General features: G+C 51.8%; 5 protein-coding genes across 5 annotated transcripts; all 5 read right to left on the bottom strand.

Annotated features, from left to right (window-relative positions):
- Positions 1-877: 877 nt before the first annotated feature.
- DQ04_02721040 (putative acyl-CoA dehydrogenase) lies at positions 878-2,101 on the bottom strand (the record flags this gene model as incomplete). The annotated part of the gene is made up of 1 exon (XM_009312146.1): positions 878-2,101. The coding sequence occupies one exon, from the start codon at positions 2,099-2,101 to the stop codon at positions 878-880; it is 1,224 nt and encodes a 407-aa protein (XP_009310421.1).
- Positions 2,102-2,748: 647 nt separating this feature from the next.
- On the bottom strand, positions 2,749-4,062 carry DQ04_02721030 (transporter; the record flags this gene model as incomplete). The annotated part of the gene is made up of 1 exon (XM_009312145.1): positions 2,749-4,062. The coding sequence occupies one exon, from the start codon at positions 4,060-4,062 to the stop codon at positions 2,749-2,751; it is 1,314 nt and encodes a 437-aa protein (XP_009310420.1).
- A 369-nt stretch (positions 4,063-4,431) lies between these two features.
- On the bottom strand, positions 4,432-5,844 carry DQ04_02721020 (putative galactokinase-like protein; the record flags this gene model as incomplete). The annotated part of the gene is made up of 1 exon (XM_009312144.1): positions 4,432-5,844. The coding sequence occupies one exon, from the start codon at positions 5,842-5,844 to the stop codon at positions 4,432-4,434; it is 1,413 nt and encodes a 470-aa protein (XP_009310419.1).
- A 217-nt stretch (positions 5,845-6,061) lies between these two features.
- Positions 6,062-6,718, bottom strand: DQ04_02721010 (hypothetical protein; the record flags this gene model as incomplete). Its single annotated transcript, XM_009312143.1, has 1 exon — positions 6,062-6,718. The coding sequence occupies one exon, from the start codon at positions 6,716-6,718 to the stop codon at positions 6,062-6,064; it is 657 nt and encodes a 218-aa protein (XP_009310418.1).
- A 222-nt stretch (positions 6,719-6,940) lies between these two features.
- On the bottom strand, positions 6,941-8,134 carry DQ04_02721000 (hypothetical protein; the record flags this gene model as incomplete). Its single annotated transcript, XM_009312142.1, has 1 exon — positions 6,941-8,134. The coding sequence occupies one exon, from the start codon at positions 8,132-8,134 to the stop codon at positions 6,941-6,943; it is 1,194 nt and encodes a 397-aa protein (XP_009310417.1).
- Between the last annotated feature and the right edge of the window lie 52 nt (positions 8,135-8,186).

Below are 8,186 nucleotides of genomic sequence, written 5' to 3'. Positions count from 1 at the left end.
CCCCTCCCCCCGAAACAACAAAAAAAAAAGATTACGCAAACGGAAAGAAGTACCGCCCCCAAAAATAAATAATACAACAGAAAACGATGTCAAAATGTCTGTTTTCCTTTCAAAGTCCTTGCAGCACTATCTGCATCGCAGTGATGTGTTAAGGATTTCGCTGTATGAAGAAACTTTCGTCGTCAGGCATATATGGTTGGGGCCTCGCCAGGCATGGGCACGCCGCGCTGTCAGTTTCCCGTTGTCTTTGTTGCGCCTTCGCCTCCCCCACCGCCGACGTGCACCTCCCAAGGTCGATGTTGCGTGGTACACGGCGTGGGCGCTGCTTCGATGCCTGCCCCAGAGCAAATAATAATAAAACAAGGGCGACGCATTCAACCATCAGCCAATGCGCATACCACGGGCTGCTGTTAGCGTGCAGGCCCCCCCCCCCCCNCCCCCCCCCCCCCCCCGGGAGGCGTGTAGGGCGGCTGCCATGAGAAACACTGCTCTGAAGAGGCAACAGGCGCAGAAAGTAAAAAAAAAAATAATACGCAGAAGGGTTGGCAAGAAGACGAGACCGGCCAGAGAGTGTGGAAAACCAGGAGGAGCCACCAGTGGGAGAGAGATAAAAGAACTGACATGAGCAGAAAAAGGGGCAACGAAAAACAAAGCGAAAGAGAGAGGATGTGAAAGACGTTCAAAAACATTCGCCCCCTCAGAAGCGGTGAGAGAAAAACGGGCTCACAGAAATCGGGGCCCCTTCCTATTGTATTTGCGATCATTTGCAACTGAATTACAGAGTAACTTGGGACTACCCAATATCCGAATATAAAACAAAAAATACAACAGAAAAAGAACACCAGAAAACTAAGAGAGGAATAGAGAGAAAGCGAAGCTACTCGTAATCTTTCTTTATCATTTTTGCGATCGTTTGCATCTGAATAATTGATGTTCCTTCGTAAATGGCGCCTATCTTCGCGTCGCGGTAGAAGCGTTCCAGGCCGAAATCACTCATGAAACCGATGCCACCGGCCCACTCAATCGCCTTACTCGCAGTCTCCTCCGCCACCCGCGACGCGAACAGCTTCGCCATGGCGGCGTCCATGATGAAGGTCTCGTTCATGGACTTCTTGCGTGCTGCATTGTACACCATCAGACGGGCAGCGCAGACGTTGGTGGCACACTCTGCGTATTGCATCTGCAGAGCCTGGAAGTCCCCAATGTAGGTACCAAACTGTTTCCTCTGGAAGAGATATGGCATGATGCGATCCATCGCACCCTGTGCGATGCCGACCATCTGGGCGCCTATCCCAATGCGGCCCTCGTTGAGAGCTCCAATGGCGATCATATAACCCTTACCGACTTCACCAATGACATTTTCCTCTGGTACCTCAACGTTGTTGAAGTTTAGCTCCACTGTAGAGCTGCAGCGGATGCCAAGTTTCGACCCTACGCTGGTGGCCATGATGCCCGGCGACTCCCGCTTGTCCACAACAAAACAGGTAATACCCTTGTGTCCCTTCGATGGGTCAACGTTCGCCATGATGAGAAAAATGTCGGCGAAACCACCGTTGGTGATAAACATTTTCGACCCGTTGATGACCCAGTGGTCGCCTTTCTTTTCAGCACGTGTCTTGAGGGCGAAGGCGTCACTGCCGCTTCCGGCCTCGGAAAGACAAAAACACCCCACACACCTGCTCGCGAGATCGGGCAGAAACTTTGACTTTTGGGCCTCGTTTGCGTACCGGTAAAACACATTACTCACAAGTGTATTCTGCACATCCACAAAGACCGACACCGATGGATCTACGCGGGCAAGCTCTTCAATAGCCAGAATACTCGAAAAGAAAGACATGCCACCGCCTCCATGGTTTGTGGGGGACTCAATGCCCATGAGGCCAGCATCAAACGCTGCTTTTATGACCTCAGTATCCATCACACCTGTTTCGTCCATCTTGCGAGTGCGCGGTTTCACAACCCTCTCGCCAAACTGACGGACTGAGTCTACAAGCATCTTTTCGTCTTCTGAGAGAAGCGTTACATATGTTGGCGTAATCGCTGCTGCGGCATATGTAATACCGGAGCGCTTAAGCATCAAGCGAGAGGCGCGTCGAAACATACTGAATGGATTTTTCAGTTCAAGTGTTCACGTTCTTGCTATATCTGTCTTCAAATGGATTATATCAACTGATCCTTCCTCCGTTCGGCTTAAGAGAGATGATTGACAGATGAGAGGAAAGCGTCTCAAAGAAGAGCAAAAATATAAACACAAAATAATGTGTAGAAAATGGAATCCTATCAGGAAAAAAAAGTGTCAAAGCCCATTTGTTAAGTGCGGGGCGCACATCATCTGAAGCACCATGCCTCTATTTACCATTTTTCCAACCTTTGCATCGCACAAAGATGCCACAGCTGTGAAATGTGGTGATTATGCGCCACCACCACCACCCCCACCACTAATACTACCACCACTAGAACCAGAAGCATGGACACACACGTCATATCACGTCGTGTGAGGCGATAAAAAAAGTTAATTTCGTGGGTACTATAATTCTCATCGAACCTCAAGACCTCCATATCCAGAGGATACCAGAACACAGTGCTTCTTTACACTCGTCCAGACACGTAGTCTATGCACGAAAAGCGTTTTTTTCTTGCTCTTCAGCATGGAGGAAACAGTTCATTGTCATCTCCTTGATGCCGGTGAGAAGGAGGAGGAGGAGGAGGAACCATAAAAAACAGGATGGATCTATGCGAGCGTCGCATTCAACTAACCGCCATCCCCTCCTCCCATGAAACCCTTCCTGCCCCATAACGCCTGTGGGAGTAAAGCACAATTACTACGACAGAGGTCAAGAATAACCCATTCACAAGAAACGGGAGACCACTCAATATATGCGTCGGAGGGTAATTCACGAAGGACCACGACATCAACCTACCAAGGAATAGTGAGGCCACAATCTCCAAAAGGTTCTGCACGGTGCCCACACACCCCAACGCTAATCCAGCAACACCGTTGTCCGATGCGAGCGCCGCGACCTTTGCATTGAATATGGTGGATGCGAGTGTTGTCATTGCACTCAGTAGGGAAACCACATACAACTGGAATCCAGTCATCGCCATGGCATACCCTGCTGCCACCACAGGAGCCAGCGCCAACGTCATGAAAAGAACGGGTAGGACAACATTGCTCGTGACCACGCACTTAATACCAACAAGTTGAAACACCACGGCAAGAGCGGCTGAAATACCTGTCAAGGCGCTCACCTCCATTAGACCCCATCCCAGTCTATAATCCACAAAAAGAACAAGCATCATGTGAGTGTTCACATTACCAACGCGCAGCAAGGCAAGAGCAAGTATAAGGTTCCGCAGAAGCGTGTCCTTACAGACAACACGAAGGCTATTCATCACACCTCCAAAACGAAACAGTGCTGTCGCTTCTGTTTTGGACTCTGCTTTGGACTCTGTTTTCGAATTCGTGACCGGTGAATTGAAGCGCGACACGCCTGGCACCTTCGTCATCAACGTAAGTAATGCTGCTATGCCACTTAGACAGGACCCATACATTAGCGAAGCCACACGCGAGTAGTACCACCCAATCAACCCACACAAGAGTGAAGATGAGAGCATCGAAACGCCAAATGTGGCTCCAAGGTAGCTGAACGACTCCAGAAGCGCATTGCCGCTGATATGATCTGACAAAAACGCGTGCAACACCGTAGATGGAATCGACAGCGCAGCGACACGCGCGACCCACAGTGGATATATAACGCGAAAGACATCAGAAAAGGTAACCAAGACTGTGGAAAAAAAGAAAAACACCATCCAAGGTGACATAAACTCGAGGCGCCCCAAGCGATCTGAGTAGTGCCCGACAAGGCCACAGAACAGCATTCCACTTACAGCCGTCGTTGCGGTCATCACGCCTTGCCAGGTAGGCGCAACTTCCTTTCCCACAATGTCCTTCAACACAAGCGGTGTCGTCACCTGCAGCACAGCCCAAGATCCAATGACAAGCCCCCAAATGCAGCACAGCCTGTACACGAGAAGCCGGTTCTCGCGAGGAACATTATCCATTATGCTCTATTGTCGCTCAAATAGTAATAATAACAATAAGAATCCACAACAACTGAAAGACAGGAACACGTTATATGACCATCAAAAAGCTACAAGGGTTTAAAACCTGCCATCGACGTGCGGCGAGCTGTCACCACCAAAAAAAAAAAAAACACTCCGAAATGATTTTCCAAGGGTAAAGGTGAATAACGTAAAAAACAAGAAAAGAAGGATGCGGGGGAACAAAAAGAAAAAAAAAATCGTTTTTTCTTTGTTTGCCAGTTTTTTGATGGGGAAATCGATGATAAAAAATCGACCGTTGCCCGTATGAACAAACCCAAAAAAAAATTACATCAACAGTATCGCCTGACCGATAAACGCAAAGAGATCTCAAATGCTGCCGACCATCCTGGCGTTGTCCTTCAGCGACACGACAAAGGCACCGTCTCCCATTGCAATAGGGTATACCTTGTTCTCCATGCCGAAGCGCGCCTTGAACTTCTCCCGCACGTTGCAGACGACTCGGTCCACAGCGCTCTTCTTGAGAAGTAGGATGACGCAGCCACCGAAGCCACCGCCCATCAGACGGCCACCGGCAACGTCGGAATCTTCGTTAATAGTTGACTGGATGAGGTCAAGCTCATCCGTCGAGATCTTCATGAGCGTCTTCATGCCCTCGTGCGCCTCATTAAGGATGCTGCCAGCGCGCTTGAACCGCTCCTCATGTGTCATGGGGGTGCTCGAGTCTGTGAGGGTGATGAAGTCACGTGTGCGGATCTGCTCCGTGACGTTGTAGTAGCCACGCTCAAACTCTCCCTCTGTGAGATACTTCTTGCAGGACTTCACGAACGCGACGGCATCACCATCGCTGGTGAATTTGGACGGCTCACGCACGAGGTCTGTGAAGGTAAACGGCTTTCCATCAAAGACGTGCTTTGAGATCTTTTCCTGCGCGTGCTCTTGATCACTGCGTACAGTGTTGTACGTTCCCGCAGTTTCGCCGAGCAAGTCGTGCTTGATCATGGAGTCGATCAGAAGGAAGCATGCGTCGTCACCAATGATCGGTGTGATGTCGCAGAGCTTGTGCTCCAGCGCTCCGCAGTCCAGTACCATGAACTTGTTTGCAACAGAGAAGGCTGAGACAAACTGGTCCATGATGCCAACGTTCACTCCACAGAAGTCGGTTTCAATGCGGCGCCCTTGTTTCACGAGCTCAATCATATCTTCGTGAGAATCACGGGGAAGGATGGCGTACCGACGTCCAGGTGTCGTGGTGGCACACTGGTAACGGCCAGTGATAGCTGTGCTGAACGTGTTGAGCAGCGCCACGCCAAAGGAGGCAGACGCGCTCATACCCGCTCCCATCTCCAGCGTCCCGAGGATCATCATGCACAATCCTTTCAGAGGCTCCGCGCCCAGTTGCACGCCATGGTGGGCGAGCCGAATCGTGGCCGCACCACGGATGAAAGTGGTCCACGCCTTGTTGCCACCCTTGTCACCGAGGTGATCGAGCTCAAAGTACTCGCCACGGGTGGTGGCAAAGCGCAGCTTCTCGTCAGTGATATGCTTCACACGGCCAGCGAGGATGTGGCAGCCGTCACCAACAGCCGCAGGGCACACATACCCGCCCATGTAATCAACATGCTCGCCAATAAAATTGACGCGACCGGGGGCAAACGAGAAGAGAATCCACTCCACATCGGAATCATTTTGGACGTTGAAGGCCTTCATGAAGAGAGGCTTCAACTGGTCTGTGGTTTTGTCCAGTCGCTCGTCCGTGTAGCTGGTTGGGTTCATGGCCATGAGTTCTGTTTTAGCTGAAAAATAATCTGTTGTTGAGACTACAAACAATCGAGCATGAGGGGGGAAGGAAAGCATTCAATTCGGAACAGCACTGGGGATCAAACGTGTCACGTGCATACAGGGGTAATAAATATGAGAGTTGGATTTGATGCATTCGCATGTGCGGTGGAGAGGGTCGGATGCAATACTAAGATACCCAAACTGTGCTGCAGCTGCATCAAGAACTGACATGCAGGCGGCCTTCCGCGGGCCGCGTGCTATCTAACGACGGTGGCATCACAGGTGCTGTGGCGCCAACGATACACGTCAGTTGTTTTTCCCAGCTGCTCCGCACCTCCGCTCTTTTCTCCCTGGCAGCACGACTCACCCCAGCGTGCACCCAGTCAACGCAGGAGGAGACCCAGATGTACGCCAAAGCGCATACCCCGGTGAGAATGTTTAGGTACGCCGTCACGACGAATACTGCTCCATACGGCATAGAGACATCAAACCAACCATCTGCGTACAGCAACATCTGCGCTGCTGTAGAAGGGAGTATCGCCAGAACATAGATGAAACAACAACGCTTGACCTGACGTTCTCGCTCGAAAAAACTTATCTGCTCAATCATGGTGCGCAGTGCCATCTGAATGAGTAGCTGTGTCATGATAAACAGGAAGAACACCCCTGCTGCCACTGCATAGAACGCTGCAGGGCGTGTGGATCGGAAAAGGAAGACGTTACGCCAGTACAAGTAGTACGCACAACCGTTGAGGATGCAAAGCATGGCAGCTGAGACTGCAAGGGACCCCATGCGCGCCGAGAGGCCATTGAAGTGCACACGCAGTTCTGCACCATAGCGGCTCCTGGGTGTCTGAGTCGCACGGTCGACCATTCCGCTAACTGCACCGCGGAGAATTGGGAGAGAGGAGCAAGTGCCTATTGATTCCCGTATCCACCAGCACCATTAACAGCATCACCACTAGCATACAGAGAAGACAGAGACAAAATAACTGATACACTTCAACACGGCCCTCTCCGTCTTGTTCGAGCTCATTTTTCATTCCTGGCCACACCTCCACTGCCTCTTAACAAGAGTTGCTTCACCCATTCTCTGTTATGCGGCATAAGTGGCGCTAGACTCACAGACAAGCGGTAGCTCACGCCATACATAGTCAAGCCCTTTTCCGAGGGAGTTCAACACTTGCAACGCGCGTTCCAATTCCCTAGAACGGAGACATAAATCGTGGTGCACCTTCTGAAGCTGCTGCTCCATATCCGTCTTCTCTACGGACAACTCATCGAATTCCTTGTGCAAAAGGTGATGTCGCCTTTCCAAATCATTGTACTGCTCCCTACTGACGGAGTCTATTGGGCGCGTTGCCGTCGCCCTTGTGGCGTTTAGTCTATGCCTGAGCTGCTGACACTCGATACGCCAGCGCTCCAGCTCTATGCATGCCTCGTTGTGGCGTTGCGCCAGCGATCTATTTTCTTGTGTTGACTGCTTTAGTAGTCGAACCCACTCCTCCACCGCCGCGCTGTGAGTACGCTGCAGCTCCGACTCTCTGTTTTTTACGTCGCTCTCGAGACGAAGCAGCGCATTCCGCTGCTCCACGACACAATCGTGAAGCTGGTTCTTGTGCCCCTGAACGAGGTTGTCTATCTCCCGCTTTAGCCCGTCAATCGTGTCGCGCAACGCCGCCACATCTGCCTCACGACGACACCGCTCCGCCTGAAGAAGAAGCTGCGACTTGTGCAGGCGATCCTCCAGCAGTTCACGCCCCTCTTCCGTCAGGGCGGGGGTAGCGCCTACCAGCTTCTCTTCGTCGACGCAAGACCTCCAGTCATCGTACAAGGGGGGTGACGCCAAATCTCCAGCTTCTGCGTCCCGCGGCGTCTGCACCAGGTGCGTCAGTGCCTCATTATCAAAGCGCTTGCTCAATGCCCGTGCACCGCTGGAGGCCACAGCGCGCAAAGCTGCACGCGCGACGGTCTCGCTGGCGAAGAGAGCGTAACCTTCAGTGCTCGAGTTGGAGATACTGTGGCGCATTTCGAGAAAGCGCTCGTATGTGGTGACGCCAAAGACACGGCAGTAAAGCGTTAGCCAGCTGCTGAGCACCGCATCTACGTCACGCGGACACAGGCGTGTGGAGAGGTAGCAGTAGGCGTGTGCGCTCGACTGGTCGGTTGACACAACGTAATAGTGATGCACGCGCACCATCTCCGGCTCATGCGGTGACGCCTCATCGAGTGTGAAGTCAAAGAGATGGCCACCGTCCACGCAGCTCGAGATCCGCCGCACAATCTCCATTAGAGGGAGCGTCAGACTTCACGTCCCCTTTTTTTGTTGGCGAAGGCATATA

This window comes from Trypanosoma grayi, assembly GCF_000691245.1.
Source record: "Trypanosoma grayi strain ANR4 Tgr_272_V1, whole genome shotgun sequence".
In the NCBI taxonomy this organism is placed as follows: Eukaryota; Euglenozoa; class Kinetoplastea; order Trypanosomatida; family Trypanosomatidae; genus Trypanosoma; species Trypanosoma grayi.
Note: the sequence above shows the minus strand (reverse complement) of the source record. Positions and strands in the feature narration are given on the sequence as shown.